We start from the raw sequence: 20,567 nt of genomic DNA on the forward strand, positions 1-20,567 counted from the left end.
CTGCAGCCGTGATGAGGTCCAACTGGCTGACGGGTCGGTTCGCCTGACATCCCCCCGCCGGACCGCAGAGCAGCTGCCTGAGCGGGAACGCCTGGAGGAGCCTCAGTCTCCACGTTGTGAAGATTGTTGAAAAAATTGTGCAAATCCCAGCTCTGAGAGTTAGGCTGGTCCTGCCGCTGCCACTGTGCCACCTTCTCCACCTCCTTTCAGTCTCATCTGGGTTGCTCCTGTGGTGTTTGTTGGCTCAGCTTGGGCACCAGGACAGAGAGGGGCACATTGTTGTACTTTGTGTCGTGTACATCAGCCCACAGAGAGTCTTCCCTTGCTCATGTCCCTGTCTCTTAAAGGGTTCCATGACAGAAATTGAGATAGGAGTGCAGACTGTAATTAAAAGAAAAGGATCTGTTCCCCTTGTTGCTTGCTACCCATTACCCGTTGGCATGCCAGTATTTGCCAGCTAGGGCACTGGTGCCATCAGTGTTGGCAGTGTGTCTGAGTCAGTAGCTCTTGTGGTCATCGTAGTCAATTTCCCACAAGAGAAAACATGGTCAGCATGCAGGGCAGAAGGGTCTGTTGATCCCAAGAAGTTTTTTTCATCATCCCTCAAGAGATACTTCAACATCTTTAAGGGCTTGGAGCATCTGCCTTATGAGGAAAGGCTGAGGAGCTGGGACTCTTTAGCCTGGAGAAGAGAAGGCTGAGGGGAGACCTTATTATGGCGTACAAGTACCTAAAGGGTGGGTTGAAGGAGGATGGAGCCAGGCTCTTTTCAATGGTTCCCAGTGACAGGACGAGGGGTAATGGGCACAAGTTGGAACACAGGAAGTTCCGTTCAAATACACGGAAACAGTTCTTTACGGTGAGGGTGACAGAGCACTGGCACAGGCTGCCCAGGGAGGGTGTGGAGTCCCCTTCTCTGGAGATTTTCAAGACCCGCCTGGATGCAGTCCTGAGTAATGTGCTCTGGGCAATCCTGCTTTGGCAGGGGAGTGGGACTAGATGATCTCTAGAGGTCCCTTCCAACTCTGAAAATTCTGTGATTCTGTTATCTTATTTTTAAAGTTTTGGGTTGTTTTTTTTTAGGTATTTGGGGGTTGTTTAAAATGTTTGTCAGAGGTGATTTTCAAGGAGAGAAGGAGAGTGTGTGTGTTGGTTGGTAGGAGGGGTTTTGTCTGTTTACCTAACCTGGGATTGTTGTGGACCGGATACTTCACAAAGTAGCATACTTACCTGATTCCCTCTTAACTTCCGTATTCCTGTATAACACCTCATTAGTCTTGAAAACTTACTGGCACGGGATGTTATGATACCAAGTATTAACATGATTTCAGAAAGCAGCTGTAATCTGTGAGGACACGTGGAAGGTGGTGAGAGCATTCTTCATTACCAGCCTCCAGCAGTGGACCTTTTCAATGCTAAAGCAATAATAAGTGGAGGGGGAGAGGGTGAACAAAAGCACAGAGAGGAACAGAGCTGGTGGACAAGGGATAATGGAGACAGTTACAAAGACAAAAAGTCTTCAGTCACTAAGTAATGGCCTATTAAGAAACAACTAGTATTGCTTTGGGGAAGGCCAGCCTGAACTTCGTAACTGATAAGAAAGGGGAACAAGATGAACATGAGTATTTGGGGATAGGGAGGAACCTGTGGACTGTGCAAGACTCCCTAAACAATGTTTAGGGGACATAGGTGGGAAGGGATATTGGAGGGACCAGTCCCAACCAGTGCCAGTCAATACATTTACCTGAACAAGCCCTGTGTCTGATCTCCAGTCTGTCATCCTTTTATAAATCTTTTCTTAACTCTATGTAATCTTACTCTTTATCCTGTGTGTGCCAGTGCAGTAAGGACTAGGTAGCAGCTACTGGGAGGAATGAGTGGATACAGGGACAGCAACTAGAGTCAGACCAGGGGTGTAGGTGCCCAGGGCCTGTGGTGACAACAGCAGGAGCAGGTCCTCCGTGGGGGCAGGAGCAGCACGCGTCCCAGGTGGGAGCACAGGGACGGTGTGCGTCCTGGGCACAGCTACAGGTGAGACTGGGGCAAGTGAAGCAAGTGAGGCTTTAGGTGCAGCATCTGGACTGGGACTGCAGGTCACAGCTCATATGCCTGACGCCTGCTGCTGATGTGGGCAGGTGGAGTGTCTGTGTTTTCACGTGGTTTGACCCCAAATGTGTAATTCACTAGCAAACTTCAAATTGGACTAGCAGTGAGTGAGAGGCAGAGTCCAGGCAGGGGTTCCAGGTGGGCAGAAGGCCCATGCTGGTGTTTGGGAGGGATCTGTGAGCGTGGGGTGCCTGTAGGACAAGAGCATGAGTGCTTGCCTAGTGACTTGCTGCCAGCCAGCAAGTAGGAGGCCCATGAGATCAATACAAGGGCTCTGGACCCAGGCAGAGGGCTATTAAACAAACAGAGGGATATGCTGTGCTGGTATTTGAGGGATCCATGAATGTGCATGTGCTCGTGAATGTAGAGGGGGTGGGTGGGGGCATACTCTCAATAGCAAGCTTCAATCGTGACCAGATGAAAAGGAGGAAGAGGTCTTGGCTGGCTGTAACTAATTCATTGGAGTCCTGGAAGTATTACATGTGGTTGCTGTCAGAGGCAGCGCCTTGTCTGTGGCAGCTACCTGCATAGGTGAGATTCGCTACTGGTTGAACCTGCTGATGGGAAAGCATCTGCCACATCTATGGACCTGGGTTGGAGACCTACAGGTCTCTGGATGCTCTGGGCTGGGCTCCAGCGGCAGGGCAGGAGGAATCCCTGTACTGGTCCCAGAGATGCTGGAGGTGGCAGCAACTTATAGCACCTGTTAACGTAATTGGTGAAAGAAGATTTCATAATAGATACTCAATACAAAGGTTCTCCTTGCGAGTCAGGAGTTCTTGAGCTATATGAATCTCAAAGTTGAGAAAACTGTGCTGGGAAAAATATCACTATATCCTTTTTCTATTTTCTTGTCTTCTGCTGACCACAAACAGACACAGTAAAAAGGGCTGTTTATTCCAGTAACTTGACTTATATGGCTGTCTTTACAAAACCAGGATGCTGCTGAAGACTATATAAGTAAAAAATGCTTGGTTTGCCTTAAATCTAAGAGAAGTGAATGAGATGCTTTATAAATTTGGGGTTTTAAGCCTTTAAAGGAGGTTCTTGGCCTCATGTATACTAAGCATTTCAGTGAAGCTCCATTCATGACGTCACATGCCAAACTAATTCTTTCTCCATTATTATGCATGATTCTGCAATGTTAAGGGCATTCTGCAATATTGGCTTGTACAAATTAAACCTTTGACATTCTAGTGTAGGGATTGCTGAAGTTTACCTGCCTCCCCTCTGAAACAGGTTGCTGCGTTTAAATCCTAAAGAGACAGGAAATAGGCAGTTTTATTTGGGATAACTATCATACAAATTATCTCCTTATTAAAAAAGCAACAGGTTGATTTAATGAATAGTATTGGGTTCCAGAGCTTTATTCATAGCCCCCACCCAAGTATGTGACCGTAAGCATGTCCCTTAACCACTGTGTCCTACTTTCACCATCTGTGAAACGCTTTGGAAAGTCATGGAAAACTGAATCATAGGTCTTTTCCATCTCTAGATTCTGTTAGGTCATCCAACTGTCCATCTGCCAGTAGAAGATTGTTTCCTACATCCACCAGTGTTTTTCCAGTCTGGATTCTGTCCTCCAAGTGATTGGGCTTCCACCAGCACCTTTGGGAGATGATTTTGCAGACTTTAAGACTTCATTGTCAGGAAGCTCTTCTGACATTCAAATAAGATTTTTTTTTTTTTTTGTTAATGTAATTTTGTTTTATTACTTTATTCCCATTATTGTATGCTTGCTTATGGTTTTAAGACATATGCCATTTACACAACATGTTAAAGATCTAGGTAAGGTGCAAACTCTCTGTAAGGTATCTAATATATAGAAGGAAAGACAACGTAAGGTTTTGAAATGCAAGGTATGACCCTCTAAGAAAGTAAGCTACTTGGTTCTTCTTGAAATTACATGTAAGGAAGTGTTCAGACTACTACAGATTTAGGACAGAAACAGAATAGAATATGGGAGTTTAACAACGGAGCGGGATGTTAAATGAAAGTGTTGGTATACTTATCAAGGATGATTAAGTAGGGAAAAAGAGAAAAAGGAACAAGTATAATTTAGTTGTTGAACATGAAAGTGTTTCCTTTCTTTTTCTAGACATTTGTAAATTATCATATCTCCTTAATTTGATTTGCATTTGAATCTTTGCTAATACATTAATTATTCTGAGCCAGTAGTAGCAGTAGTTGCTTTTAAGGGTCTGTCTTGTCCAGATCTGAGCATAATGTTAGCTATAGGTGCAACCTGAGCACCTGGACACGTCTCATTTTCTCAAACTATAATACTTTGCATGGGCACTTGCAATTTACATTTTTGTCTTCTTTGTTGACCACAAGTGTTGCAAAATTACTGTAGTTTATGTTAAAGTCATATGCTTTCCTGGAGTTTTAGAAATTCAGCAAAGAGATAATTTTCTTTGGGTATTGAAGGCACCGACATTGTGATATAGCCTGGATCTAGATGAAAGCTACCAGGATAACTAGGTTTCTTTGTATAAAGTTTTTCAGGACTATGAATGTGTGGAAGTGTTTTGGGCTCTGCATAACAGTAGTTAACCTGCTTTTGAAATGGCCATCTGGCAAACAACTGGTATGTAACATGATTTATTTCACGCAGTGCCCTAGGAGGAAAAAGCCAATATTCAGTGCATGCAATTGATAAGGTTAATAGCACATTTTGTAATACAACATAGATAAAGTATGTATTTTAAAATAATGATAAATATGTCATGTGGGCATGTTTCACAAAATATTCAATGTTTAAAAAAATCCACTTGCCCAGGATTTTCATTCCTCTGTTTCAACTGCCAATGGAAATGCTTATGTCCAGGAACAAAAGCTGCATGTATAGTCAGTCTCTTCAGAAAATAATTTTTTTTTTCTCAACTTCATTTTCATTGTCATCAACTTATATATTCACATATGTTGATAAGTTCAGAGTCCAAGATAAGTGGGGCATTTCAAACCTTCATAAATTTAGTTGTAGCACAACAATACTGACAATTTAAAGGTATCTGTAAATAAAATCACCCTTCTGCATACTTTGCTGTTGAAAATCTCTGTTGCCCTCAGTAATAGTAGATACAGTGAGATTAGGTGGAAGTAAATGTTTTGGAAGTCATTAAATGTAGTATTTACATACACACCAAAAAAATCTCTGTATAACAAACTGTTTTTCTTCCTTTAAGAGATCAGTGGGAGATGCCATGAAGTTAGACTGTTTATGAGGAACGTGAACCTTAGAAAAACTTTGTAAAATCTTATCGTGAGAAGAATAAATGTATCTTTCACCCACAGGAAGTAAAGCCAGATGAAGTTACCAGATTTGCTCTTAGGACAGAAGTTAATTTTGAAAGTGTCTGCAGAAAGGTAAGGCTTGTTGTTTTTATTTTCTTTCCCCTGCTTCTGTGGGTGTGAGAGCGCTCCTTACAAAAAGGTACTTGTGTGGGTGGGAGTACATACATGTGCACAGTGTGTTCTGTATTTTATGCTGCATCTTCATTGTAGAGCTTACTTTCTTTTGTAAGGAAATTTATCCACTAGGACATATTAAAAAAAAAAAAATAAAATGGTCTAGCTGTTTAGTACAAGTGGCTTGTCATCTAGCCTGGTGGACTAATCCCTAGTAACTGGAATAGAATACCGGGAAGCATAGTAGTGGGTTTTAAGTCTTTATAAATAGATTTGTTATGTTTATATAGTACGTATACATGGTTCAGTTAGTGTAAATAATCTAAGCTTTCAATAACAGTTGGAAAAAGGCTCTAAATACTTTTAGATGCAGAGAGAAGTTTCCACATGTGAACAAAACATGACAAGCATTACCCTGAAATAAAGGTGGAATTTTAATACCCCTGTGGCTCATTAATTTCAGTGCAGTGTTTCTCCTGAAGCCAACTGATGGTACATGATGAAATGTTAACTGTCTAACTAATGATGTCTGTAAGAGTTGAAGTCATACAAGTGGGAAAGTGCTTGTTAAAATAAGCAGTTGAGGTTGAGAACAGACAGGAGACTCTTAAGAGTGAAGAAGAGCAGAAACAAGTACCATTTTAAGTGATGTGCTGCAGAAGTGATACCAGAAAGCAATTCTGAATAAAAAAATACATGATCTGTATTTTCCTCCACGTTATCCTAAATTCCTATGGGTGGTCCACTGAGGGAGTCTGAAATGTTTATGGTCCACAGGCTAAGTTTTAATGGAGAATTGGGTCATTTCCTCCTATAATGGCATCATTAGTTTTTAATATAACTATTCTGTTGCAAAGCATAGTCATGTGTGACGTAGTTCAGCTATTAGTATAGTGTGTAGAAGGATTTCCATGCTTCATGTCAGTAAAATCAAGTTAATAGGAAAATATCACAGGATTTCATATTTCTGGAGCAGTGTTTGGATGAAAGCATCTCACTGCTTTCCTTCCCTTCATGCTAGAAGAGAGTAAGGAAAAGGTCGCAGATTTACTGACATGGAGCTAAAAAGCAGCATTCTCCTTTTAAATACGACCAAGATTTTCCAGTCTGAAGGTGAGCTAGTCGGGTCACTGTAATGTTAGAAATGGTGCAGAAGTAAAGATTCTGGATGTTTGAGGACACATGGAGAGGGATTTCATGCTTGAAGACGGATGCTGAATTCAAACAGTTAGACATTTTGTCACTTCCTGTAGGAGATTCTTCTGCCAAGAATTCAATGCATCGGGCTTATGCTGGCTGCATAAAGTATAGGAGTCCCAAAATGAAATAATTGATGCTGTTGTTTCAAAGAAGATTACAGGTTTACAGTTGGAATTTTATTGTCTAAGAGGACAATTTTATTGCCAAAAATACGGAAGGAATATTATTAATCTTACTAGTTTATTTTGTCCCATTGTTTTTGATGTATTCATAGTCATGGCCGATGGTATGCTTTCCGTATTTACTTAAAATACGTTCCCATTTAGCTGTAATCCTTCAAAACAGATAATACAGGTGTCTTCATGGGATTGTTTTGGTTTTCAGAACTGTTGTTATTTCTGTTATTTTCTGCTTCTGGTCTTGTTTCTCAGTGTTGCGGAAGTCTCTTAATCTCATATCTTGTAATGAATGGGTCTCGTGTTTCAAATCAAGTTTATGGATGGGTGCTGATGCTTTTTTAAACCCATAGAGGGTTTTTAACCTCATTGCAGTAGAAGAACTTGTACAATTAATTATTACAGTACTATTGAGAAGTGGTGGCTAAGCTGTCATAACTTAGTTGGTTGCTATTGGTTGACCGTAACATATCCCCAATTAAAGAATGCATCCCTTCTGTGCTTTAACAAATCTTTATTTGCCAATATATTATTTCTTCTTTTCCCAAAGTTAGTTATTAAACATACAATAAAAAAATAATTTATTTTCTATCCCTAGCAACATTCTGTAGGTCACATGAAATGCAGACCACACTGTTTACCTTTTCATTAACTTGAGTTTCAAAATATTTGAAGGAAAACATCCTGTGGCTGTTTTCATTTTCAGAATAGGTTTGTTTTCATTGATAAAAGGCAATCTGCTTTTAATTCACTGTGGAATGCTGAATATTAGTTTTGCATAGTGGACGTGTAGTCAAGATATTTGTTTAATTCCTTCTACCCACTGAGATTTTATGTTCCATTACTATGTTTCTCGTATATATTTTCAGAATGCGATAAGCATACTTTTCTATTTAAAAAGAGTTTGCATAGATTTCAGACAAGTACAATAAAATTGCGCTATGTCTTTAGCAAGTGGAACTCTAACTTGAGTTCTTATGATATACCTGTCAATATTGCTATACTGATGGTGAATAATAAGCAAATCATATTTATAATAGTTGCAGAGTGAGTTGGCAGGAGTCACCAGCCACATGATACAAGACTTGTTCCTTTTATTATTTAAAAAAATGTTACAGGGCTTACCACGTTACTGTAAGACAAGAAGCACTTTCTGCATCTCTGCTAAAATATTTTTATTTCATTTTAATAGCGCTGCAGCTGGCACCATTGCTATCAATAGGTAATAAATTCTGTTGTAAAAATTGTAATGTATGTTGCCATGCAAGTTTAACTAGATTTTATATTGTTGGTGCTTAGTTACAGCTGTTGAAAAATGGAACCTGTATTTTCTAGGTTTTGACTAAGTTTTTGTCCGATTCCTGTACATAGTTGTGTACTGTCTGCAACAAATATATTTGCCAGCCATTAATAAAATTAAAAATCATGAACATGTGGCAGATGTGTTGTCTAATGTTTTTTGTTTTGTTTTTTTTTTAAACTGGTATTTCTAGCTGACATTGCATTTTGAAGTGTTCCTTACAGCATATGTACCTGAACTGTTACAGGAGTCTTCAGTCATTAGTGTTGTGCTTCAGCACACCAAGGTTATAAATCAGAAGCTACTCCTGAAAATGCTGTTTCTTATAAGCAGGAAACTGACTTTGGAACTGGCAAAGGTTGCAACTGTTATCTTCAACTTCTTGCTAACATGTTTAAGGTAACTTGGAAAGGTTAAGATAGGCAGGATCGGTTAATATGTATTAGTATTTTTCCGGTATTAGAGAAGTTATATGGATCATCTGCGCTGTTTCTCCTGAAAAGGGGACGTTGGTCCATGTGTGAACACCTTCATCTTAACCACAGCTGGTGTTGTTTCCTTTGCACTAGTGCTAGCAGATATTGACTAACTTATTGTAGCATCCCATTTAGTTTTTCTTCCAATAAGTCTTTGGTATATAGGACATGAGAAAAAAACCCTGTTTTAAACACTGACAGAATCCTGTTACAGCACAATGGAACTCTCTACTACAAGCAACAATCTGGAGTGCCATTTTGCCTTAAGTCAAAATACTTCTTTTGTTTTGTTTTGTTTTCTAAATAATAAAGTCATATCTGCATCAAAATTCAACAACTTTCAGATTTTGGGATGGGGGCGGTAAAACTGAAATGGCAAAGAACTATCCTGTTTTTCTTTGAGTGAAAAGTAGAGTACCAGTAAACATTATCAGAGCCCGAATTGAGCACATGCGTCTGACTTGCAGAAATACCAACAAATATTCGCAGATGATAAATACATGCTCTATTTTTTGCTTCTAGGTACAATCTTCATATAACCTTACTAGCAGAGTTTTCCTTTTTTTGCATTGAGCTCTAATCTGCAGTCCTTGAAGAGCACCAACTTGTCCTACTAAGTCCTGTATTTTCACCTGTTACTCCAGTCCTCTTGTGTTTGAATCCTGCAGATGCATGTCTGCAAAGAGGATTCTGCACAGCAAATTTTGAGGATATTGTGATCTTCAAAGTTTGTTGGGGCCATACCACCACCCTCTGAGTCTCAAGATTACTGAAAAGCTTGCCACAATTTCTAAGTGTGTTGAGAAACTTCTTCTACACCAGAAATGTAAGCCATTACTAGCTCTTAGAAGGTTTCTTTTTTCGCTAATGTAAGGCCTGGTGAGCTTATTTTGCATTGCTTCATGATCAGGAACCAACTTTGTCTTGTTTGGAATTTAAAAGGAATTTGAAGGCTTTAGAAACACGATCTCAGGCAGCTCATGCATGACGATAGAGAGACATGCCAGAATTTGAGTGAGCAGCCTGGTGCACAGTATGATTTTGGTCATTAAAAGTCTAAGCTGCCTGATGAGGACAGCTGTACTTAACATAATTTTGGCAGGATGACATTAGTGCTGTCTAGCTTCAAGTCCAGATATTTTTAATGGATGCCCAAAGGCTCTTATACTACAGTTAATGTTCTGGGGGTTATTTCAGGGGTGAGTGAATTTAGTATCTATGGCTCTTTACCCGTATGGTTCAAAGGAATTTGGGATTGGGGAACCAGCTGAGATACTGACAGTAATAAGAAAAGAGTCAGTGATTTATCAAATGAGAGTTGTACAGCTTCACATGTGAGAAGACCTGCTTTCACCTCCCAGACTCCTCAGTGAATTCACTGGTTCTCTGGTGCAGGACTAAGGAAGTCCTTTGGCGTGAGGGACATGAGAAAGATTAAAAAGGTCTTTCTGCCCAGGACAGATAGGAACAAAAAGGATGAAGTTGGTAATCTTTGGTTGCAGGACATTAAGACATGCAAGACACAGTTACACAGCTGATAAATGTATAACGTTTATTCTAATCAGTACACTTGTTTATTAAGGAAAATTTAAACTTGATAGTGCTAGTACGTTTTAACTGTGTGACAGGGAAAGAAAGGAAGGTGTAGTTTCTGAGTTCAGTAGAACTTTAATTAAACACATCTGCATCTGAGGAAGAACAGTCATATCTGTATTTTCTGACTTTGAAAAGTATAAAAGTTTCTATTTTAGCTGACAATCCTAAATGTACACTTGTGATCTTTGCCTTAATTTATTTTAAAAATTTACTTTCTAGTGGAAAATATATAAAAACAAAACCTCTGTATTCTCTGTGGATTTAATCTGAGGAAATGCATTAGTTCATCATAAAAGGGGCCTGATGCAAAGTGTCTTGCAGTTTAATTGAAGACTTTCCGTTAACTTCAAAGGCTTTGGATCAAGCACAGAATAGTTGCTGTCTTTCGTTTGGGCTTTGAGGGATTTTTCCACAACCACCTCCCTTCTCTCCCCCCCACCCCCTAACCCCCCCTGAAGAATTCTACTCACTGCAAAAACATTCCAATTAGGATAGATGTTCTTATTGATATAAAACTTCTGTTTCTGTTAGTGCCTTTAACAGCAGAATAACTAGATAATTACTTCTGTGGATTTTTAACATTCTTTGCTTATGAAAATATTTTGTTTGCAATCCATAAGCCATAGGGAGAAGGCTACTGTATGAATCAGTCTTTTGTGTAATACTGATATGATAGTCCATCAGCTTTGTAAAATATGTGTATTAATTCTTTGCACTTGCTGTTTTGTGGTTTGATTTTGGCAATATGGAGGCAAATGGATGGTGTGTTTGAGACACCCATGAAAATCTTCGTTCTCTTTTTTTATCTGAATTCTGGTTGTTACACTCTTCTTAAATTAGGCATCATGTATAGACAATCAGAGCATAATTATAAGAAGAATATGTGATAATTTAATAGCATAATGATCACCTACCTGCAAGCTATTAACAATCACTATCTCAGTCTTACCCCACCCCCAAGCCCTGCCTTCTAAGTATCAATTATTGGAAACATTGTTATCAACTTTTCTGACTTTTGCTTCAGAATGAATGTATTGCCTTGCAGGTACAACAATGTTTCCATTCTCCAATAAGGTGTTTATGCTGAGAATAGTAAAATAATAATACTCCATTTATTTTCCAACATGTTAAAATGTTATGTTCCTTTCTTATTTTAGTGTGGAAATAAAGGTATTCATTTGCTTATCAGATACCAGATATGTAATAGTTGACAGAAGGGGCTCTTTATAAGGGAGTGTAGCAATAAGATGAGGGGTAACGGTTTTAAACTGAAAGCAGGTAGATTTAGATTAGCTATGAGGAAGAAAGTCTTTACTCTGAGTGTGGTGAGACACTGGCACAGATTGCCCAGGGAAGTTGTGGATTCCCCATCCCTGGAGGCGTTCAAGGCCAGGCTGGATGGGTCTTTGAGCAACCTGGTCTAGTGGGAGGTGTCCCTGCCCATGGCAGAGGGGTTGGAACTCGATGATCTTCAAGGTCCCTTCCAACACAAACCATTCTATGATTCTATGGTCTGTCAACATCTTATGGTTTTGGAAATGTGTTGCATTGATATCATAACACAATTTCCTGTAACATGGGCTAAAATAATTGGCTTGATGCTGGGAATCAGTGTTGCAGAGTTGAATTCTTTTTGTCCTGAGTATTTTGACTCTGTTTGAATGGAAGTTACACTGAAAGTATGAAGCCACTGTTTCCTGAGAATTTTCCATGTTAAACACCAGATGTTAACGTTAAACAGGAATGTCTGTGGTCTTCCTAAGACTACTGATGAAGTGAAGAATTTTGCATTCAGTGATGAATATCACATTCAGGCGTAAATACTTTCTCTGTGTGACTGATTGTTTTTTGTTTTCTTTTCCTGAAGGTTCCTCATCTTCCAAATTTGATTTCTTGAACTGCGAGATGTTTATCATATCTTATATATATACTCCTCTATACTTCAGAGCCTAGAATCCATTGCGATGGCTGCAACTGAAGTTTTGTGTCAGTATAAAATTAAACGTGTCAATTTTTGACACATCTTTCTCTACTCTTCTCCCACCTGCTTCTCCACCCGATTGCCCACCTGTCTGCTATCCCAGCCAGTATCAATCCCTTCCCAGGCTTCCACTGTGTGAGTTGAAGCTCCTGTGTATGTTATGTTCTGTCCATTGCCCTCCTACCTTTGGTTTGCCATTCGTTGCGGCCCCACACTCTTTCCCTTTCTTTCTTTGGGCCAATTTGTAGGTCTCTTCTCCATTAGCCCCTTTGCATTCAAACTAGTCTGCCACACATGTGCCTCAGTAGGGTCCCCATTTGAGAGCAAGGAGATAGACTAGACCAAAGTTACCATCATCTTCAACAGCAGAGTAACAATTGCAGCAATCTCAGTTTAATTACAGCTTGGATTTTGTCCATTCTGGAAAGAATCTTTTTAAAGTTCAGTATTGAAATAAACTGCTAGTAACTTTGGCAGATTTTCACAGAGATACTATGTTTATCTCTGACACAAAAATTCTGTCTCCTGTCAGATTTTAAATTACTAGTCTGGGGATCTTTCTACTACTCATTTGCATTCCTGTGAAGGGGTGTTCCTTAATTTCGTTGCCTGGCTGAACTGATTGTTCAGGATCATTAAAGTGTATTCCTGTCCTTAGACAAGGCTCAATCTCAAAAGTGATGTGATTGCTTTTGATTTGAATATGCTTATTTCATTTACTGGGTGGGTCAGACCAGAATGTGGGCAAGTATATTGCTGTTAGTGAAGCTCAGAGGGAGTCAATTCATATTTTTGTAAGCAATATTTGGCTTGGATCATGTAGGTAATTCAAACACAATAAACACACTTGCAAGAGCATAAATGGACAAAAGGGTGAGGGGGAAGAGCTGTGTTTTTAAAGTCAGGTATACCTGTGGTAGTGATGTGGTGACGCATGGTGCTTCACATGCACATGGCTGTATTTTTCTCAGACCTTTCAGACAGAAAGATTTGTATCGCAGCACTCATCTAAAATAGGGAGGAAAGTTGAGAGTTGCTTGTCTTTCATGAGTATTTAAGTGATGTCTATAAATATCTTACTGGATATGAGCTGTCATGGAAACAATAAAGGAAAATGTTAGAAGTAGTCTTGTTTTTGTGCTTTCCTTGAAGGAAATGCAAAAAAAAAAAAAATTAGCATAACAAGAGGTTCTCAAGATATGGTGGTTGGTTGGTTCAGCTTTTTTTTTTTTTTTTTTTTCCTAAATAAATCAAGGCCAAGTTGCTGATGTCCAGAATCTCTTTGGTATCCTTCTCCAAAGTATTGTTCAGACTTGCATGCAGTGCCCAAGAGGCAGGGAGAGGTCCAGAATCTTAATGCATGGATGAGAGTATGGTATAGAAAGTAGAGATTTAGATGTTTTGTTAACCTTTGTGGCAAGAGGAAGCTGGACAGGAAACATGAGCTGCATTGTAATCAAAATTGTGCCAGGCTGCTCACACTGAAAATTGCAAAGGTCATAAAGGAATACAGAAACTAAAAGCAGGCAGAAGACAATATGCATGGAGGAACACCTGATTCACAATGACATGACCAACAGGAGGCACGTGGCTGCTTTTCAGGATGTCTCTTAAAGGCCAAGGAGGGAACAGCTTGATGCAATAAATAATGAAGGTAAATGAGACTGCCTACAGTGCCAGTTGATTGGCACCTCCAATACTAAGCTACAAAGAAAGGATGTCAATTATGAATGCTTCCATACCAATCGTTGAACAGAAAACATTAACGGGGAAAACTAGACTACCTGATGTATATCATCATCACAGATATAACAGATATCCTTCCACCGGGTCTTCAGGATAATTAATGAAAGGTACAGTCTTTATAGGGATAATGGGGTAGGATGTATGGGCGTGAGAGTGGTGCTGTGTTGTGAAGCACTGTATTTCAAGTCTAACAGCACAAGTGTATTACAGGAGGAGTGAAGCACTAAGAAGTCTTTTGAATGGAAGTTCCGATTATCATAAAAGTTTAGTACTAGGAATGTGCTGCACCCTCCAGTCAGAGTGATGATGGTGAACAGGAAATGTTAAACAAGATTAGAGAAGCTACAAATGTAGGACAGGCATTAATAGTGAGAGTTTTCAGTTACCCTTAATTCATGTGGGTACTAAAGAGAGAATCTTTGAATTGCATGCTTTATGTATCTATTGGGAAAGTAAACAGTTTATGAAGTTGATCCACATGAAGGGGCAGGGAGAAGGATATGCGCAACCATATGAGAAAGCAAAATGTTTTCCCTCTCTTGCCATCTATCTATCTACTAATCCTCTAAGTATTGGTACCCATTGAGCAATTTCAACCAGGATTACTGGAGGTGGTTTTAAAAGCATTAATTTCCAACAGTTTGGGGGGTTTTGGGGGGTTTGTGTACCACTGAGGAAAAGGTGGCCATAGATCATTACCTCTTGATCTTTCTTTGAGAAACACCATGGAGTTGGCACAGAAGATAAGTGCAAGGAGAGAGAAAGTAAGGTAGAACATACATGAGTTAGGATCTCATTATTTTGGTTGCTTGGAGAACTTAATATTAAGGACATCTTAATACTTTCTATAAACAATTTTAATCACTTATGTTAATAATTCACATCTACTCACACATTACTAACTGAAAAAGCTCTTTCTGTATATACACTTTATAGTGTGACTCAGTTGCATTACGAAATTTAAAAAAAATAAAAATCAGACATTCCTGATATTTCAAAAAATGAAAAACAGCTGCTGCTGTCTTTTGCTCTTTTTATTGTTATAAATGAAACTCTATCAGGTTTTCATTCTGTATCATATAAAAATAAAGTACAGAGCCATTCCGATTTCTTTCCCTCTTTCCTATCCAGATCAATTTTTAGAGTGCTGCAACTCAGAATTAAGACATTTAGATTCATAAAAATAAAAACTAAAAATATGTAGTTGTGGAATTAGGAGGGCGCTTTCAGCTCAATATGAAGCCCATCAGTCTGTTAACACTGCAAAATTAGATTAAAAGTGCTGGAGGCACTATTGCTTGAACTTTTTAAAACTTAACTGTAGAAGGAGAAAAATTAGATGTTCTTGAATTATTGGAATTCCGTTTAAAGAAAAATCTCATCTATTGGGATGTCAATGAATGTACCCGCTAAGACCAGCTACATTAAAAAGTTGCAGCTTGGTAAAATGAGAGCATAAGTTTACAGGATATTGCCCCTCTATGGCAAGTTTGCTAGGTAAGAGAAAGTGTGGGAAACATGACATAACTAATCACTCAGTGCAGGTGTAACAGCATTAAATTTAAAGGGTGATGGTCTAGTTTTTCATGGGTTTGGAATATAAATAAGTGCATGATGATTGAAATGGTTGAGTGACTAGACATTGGGAAAATTCTGCATGCAGGAGTTCATTAATAATAATGTAATGGCTTAGAAGATGCCCAAGAGCCTCTAAGCATAAAGGTGACCGTTGTGTGTGCCATGTGGTGAAATACCTGCTATAAAATGTGAACGTCAAGGATTTCCACTTATTTTACATCCATCATCTGCTGATATGCTCAAGTAATATCAGGGCTTCCATATATATCTGACATGTGTTTATCATTAGAGTAAGTTTTGAATGCATATACTCCCTCAATAGACTTAATGATGGAAAATCTACATTTTGGTGCCAAAGAACTGGTATGTTTATCTCAGATGTTTTAATAGTTTTTCAGTGAACAGAATTTGTATTTCCATTGTCTTTTTCAGAAAGCGGCTGAAAAACATATAGATTAAAAGAAATCTGTTTTCAATTGTGCGCAAAAATTGCAATGTGGTATGCCAAGAAAATCTGTCTTGTTTTGAATAACGTATTAGAACATGGCCTACCCCTGGTTAGTGTGTGCAGCGTTCATGAAGTCTTTAAGTCATCTGTGCCTCCAAATCCCTGGCTCTCACATTTAGTTCCTTCAGCAGTGCTCTGAACATAAATACATCTCTCCTGAGAGTTTTATCTGAAGACATTGACCTGACAATACTTTAGTTATGTATAGGTGTGTTCCGTGGTGGTAATGTTTGTAAATGTAAAGGTCTGAGGAAGATGGGGTTTGTTGGCAGGAATAAATCTTTTACCTTTACATTATAAATTATCTGAAATATACATGATTAAATTGGAGCTTGTTTTTCAAATGTTAGGTAGTTTTGAAACTTTGCATCTGTTTTAAATTTGGAGATCTGACCTATGTCTAGTTTCTTGGTTATAAACTGTCTTTCATATGTACTTATACATATGGTGCTCTATCACACTGCATCTGACAAGTGATAATTTGAGGTTTGAACATCTGTTTTGCAGTGAAATATTTTAAGGATATCTCAAGATTATATCCGTGAAAGTTTGGTACAGATTTTTGTCACCAAATTGACTTCATAAGGAGGCTGGTAGATATCTCAATTCTGAAACTTCTCAGGTTTGTCCAAGGGAAAATACTATGAGCTTCTTAGTTCCATTAAATAGTTTTAATAATGTGGAGCTCATCCCTGTATCTCTCCAATTTTATTTGCCACCATCTGCTTCCACTCACTCCTTGGACATGCCTGTGATGCACAGCTGGATCTTGGGAGCTCAGATGCATTCAGGTCGTAGTGGACTCAGACAGTTCTGTTTCCTGCTCAGCTTGCAGCACTGCCTGAGTGTTGTTGGTCTGCTTTGTGTTTCTGCTCTCTTATCTATAACGAATAAGTATAAGTAATCAATTGTTTTAATTTTGTCTTCCCAAATAGTGGTTGTTCCAAATTTTGTTTTGAGATTGGCCATCTTAACTCCCTTTTCGGAGTTAATAAACAACAGCCTATTTTGAGTCTCCAGACCCTCATTCTAGATGGCCAGTTATGACCAAATGACCTGTCAACTTCACTTTTCTGCAAAAGTCCGTTGTGGTTTCAGATCTGATATATAGTGGTTGTCAAACTAATTTGTATATGACCTTTCCTCCAAATTTCATTATGTTCTCTGAAGAAGTCTATGTGAATTTTGTGGCAAAGACCTTTCTCTTTGTATTGTTCAGAGCTACTGCCTGTTAATCAGAGATGCATTTTCTTTCTGTTCTCTCTGAAGTACGTTTTTTGCTTCAGGGTTTCTATTTCATCATGTTTTGCTTTCCAGTTTAGTTTTTCAGTATGATTCTCTTTTGCCTGATTTGGGTTAGGGCAGGGTTTGATTAGGTTTTCTGTGGGGTTTGTGCAGGTTCTTTTTTTTTTTGTGGCATCAGTTTTACTGTGCTGTGTGCCAAATTTTTTTTATATTCAGTTTGGCAAGAAACATATATTTTATAGTGATTTAGTGCCTCAACTGTTCAAATGTCAAAATATGTGAAATGCATATATTTTATACAAAGCCATATATAAAAGCCAAAACATGTAGCCTTTATACTGTTATGTTTTATGTATTTGATTTTACATTGCTGTAAGTCAGAACTGTACCTTTTTTATACTGGTTAATTATACTGGATGTACAAATCAAATTATGTAATATTTTTACATTACAGATATTTCTTAATAATTTTTTTTAGAATCTGATATGGGGAGTACTCTCTTCACAACTGCTTTCCACTGGGAATTTGTCCACATCATAGATGCATTTGTCCACAGCATCCTGTAATGTTCAACATGCTTCTAGGTTTTCTCAAAGGCCAGCAGAGATTTCAGTGTTGGTAGTCACAATGAGTTAGACCACCACAACTGTGGAGGGGAAGTTGGCACAGCGCTTGCTTTATGTCCTCTTTCATAACCTTAAGAAGTTAATGTTTTTTTTTCTTTAAAAATACGTGCATTGTTTGTGTGGGATGCCAAACTGATAGGATTATAGACACATATTCCTGCTAGGCCTGGAGGAAGTGAAGAAGAGTTAGCAGCATTTGAGTTTTTCCACAATCTTGCTGTTTCAGCTTACACCTAGAGCTGACTCTGTTCTCCATGAGGACATAATTGGGAATCCATGCCTGCTTTATTGAGGATTTTTTTGTACTGACTTTTCATCGACAATCATAGGACTTATTTTATGCATAAAGAGAAGGAAAAAATTAATAGAAGATTAAGTACGTAATTTGTACTTGGGCAGGTCTGGGGTTTATGCCAAGCCCTGCTGTAGATCACTGTGGTAGTTTGGGCTGAAACACTCTATTTCTCTGACCATTTCACAATCTGAAAAATAAGTATTTTCCTCACACTTGTGTGGTTGGCTAAGTTAGTTGTGACAGGTTAATCCAGAGGAAATCTATTGACTCTTCTATACTCAAATTAAATATGGTTTTGTAACACTTTTAAAGTGCTAGGCTTCTTAAAGGGCCTTTAAACTCTTTCAAATGCTTGGATAGTAGGTATTTTTTATCATGCACGCAGCAGCAAACAGCAAGAAATCTATTTTTGTTTGAGTTTATGGCCTATTTTGAAATTCGTATTTTAAAAGAAGAGGCAACAATGATAGAAACAAGTTTGTACTTCATACTTCATTTTGATAAAAGACGAGCCAAACTGGATATAGGAGAGAAGGTAAATCTAAGTCATGAATTGTGGGGAAAAGAATAGCTTTGGTCCAGACATACAAATGAAGTTAGGGCAGTGTAAGCACCTTGATAGTATTTAGAAGAATCTCATGCTTCTCCCTGATGCTGTATTCAAGAGTCTGCTGAAATCAGTGATGAGTTGACAGTCAGTGCTACTGCCATCAATGTAAGGTCAACTGATTCTCCAGACCTTTAGCTTCTGTTGTGTGCAGTTCTGCAGATGAGTGAAAAGGTTGTCCAAGGTACCCCATGTTGCCATGGGTCTTCAACTTCCATAATGCTTGCAGGATAAATTAAGTAAATATCCAAATATTTTCATGGTTGAATTACCATGATAACAGAAAACAATGTAAACCAATATAAAGCGTGGCAAGCATTGAAAAGAATAATAAACAAGAAGCTAAGAGGGACTTCAGGTTTACTTGTGTATCTTGATGTTTTGTAAGAAATTGTGCAGTTTTTCTTTTATTGTTCTATTACAAGACATTATCCTGCTGAGTTTTGTGACAAAGCCTTTAGATTGGTTAGGACATACATTTTAGCTTCAATTGGAAATTTTTTGTGAGTCTGTTTTTAAAATTGTATATAGTCCAATAAAAAAATCTGTTGAGACTTGCATGATTTCCTGAGATCCATACGGAAGTAATTGCCATAAGAACTTTTTGCCTGTCTTCCTGTTAAGATTGTATAACTACTTCATCATAACACTTGTACCATCACTTTGATGTTACACAGAAAATTAGGAAAGCTTGGGTAAAAACTGAGTAAAAGTTGATTATAAATCTGACAGGTTTTGGCTATCCATTTCAGTCTGAAGTATTTAGTGCTGATGTTTCTCTCCTTTGAATACTGTGGGATTACTCTCTGTTATTTCTGTATTTGGGAGAACCACTCTCTTAACTCTTGCCAAATCAAACAGAGACCTGTTTACTGCATTCCCTAGTTGGTCTATCCTCCTGTTATCAAGGTGAGTGTATCGGTAGCCAGGGCTGGGGGGCTACAGAAGTGGTTTCTGTGAGAAGCTGCTAGAAGCTTCCCCTGTGTCTGATAGAGCCAACGCCAGCCAGCTCCAAGATAGATCTGCTGCTGGCTGAGGCCGAACCCATCAGCGACGGTGGTAGCACCTCTGTGAGAACATATGTAAGAAGGGAAAAGAAAACGTGTAATTGCAGTTGGAGAGAGGAGTAAGAATATGTGAGAGAAACAACAGTTCAGACACCAAGGTCAGTGAAGAAGGAGGGGAAGGAGGTGCTCCAAGCTCCAGAGCAGAGATTCCCCTGCAGCCCATGGAGAACACCATGGTGAGGCAGGCTGTCTCCCTGCAGCCCATGGAGGTTAATGGTGGAGCAGATATCTACCTGCAGCCCATGGCGGACCCCATGACAGAACAGTTGGATGCCCAAAGGAGGCTGTCACCCTGTGAGAAGCCCGTGCTGGAGCAGGCTCCTGGTAGGACCTGTGCCCCCATGGAGAGAGAATCTCATGCTAGAACAGGTTTGTTGGCAGGACTTGTGACCCTGTGGAGGACCCATGCTGGAGCAATTCATGAAGACCTACAGCCCATGGGATGGACTCACATTGCAACAGTTCATGGAGGACTATCTCCTATGGGAGGGACCCCACACTGGAGCCAGGGGAAGAGTGTATAGAGTCCTCCCACTGAGGAGGAAGGAGCAGCAGAGGAAACTTAATTCTATCCAGCTGAGAAGGGGGAGTGATAGAGTGGCTTTGGTGTACCCTTCGTGTCCAGCCAGGGTCAATGCACCATAGTCA

The 20,567-nt window shown here is 39.1% G+C and overlaps 1 protein-coding gene across 2 annotated transcripts in view; it reads left to right on the top strand.

The window, feature by feature from the left end:
* The window catches only part of SRFBP1 (serum response factor binding protein 1), an 80,977-nt gene that overhangs the window by 51,899 nt on the left and 8,511 nt on the right, over window positions 1–20,567 (top strand). For both annotated transcript variants that reach the window (XM_082497686.1, XM_082497687.1), the window contains one exon: window positions 5,404–5,475. In XM_082497686.1, coding sequence (XP_082353812.1) covers window positions 5,404–5,475 — 72 coding nt within the window. The remainder of the gene's footprint in view (window positions 1–5,403; window positions 5,476–20,567) is intronic.

The sequence above is a fragment of the Vanellus vanellus genome, assembly GCF_965231255.1.
Source record: "Vanellus vanellus genome assembly, chromosome: Z".
Taxonomy (NCBI): Eukaryota; Metazoa; Chordata; class Aves; order Charadriiformes; family Charadriidae; genus Vanellus; species Vanellus vanellus.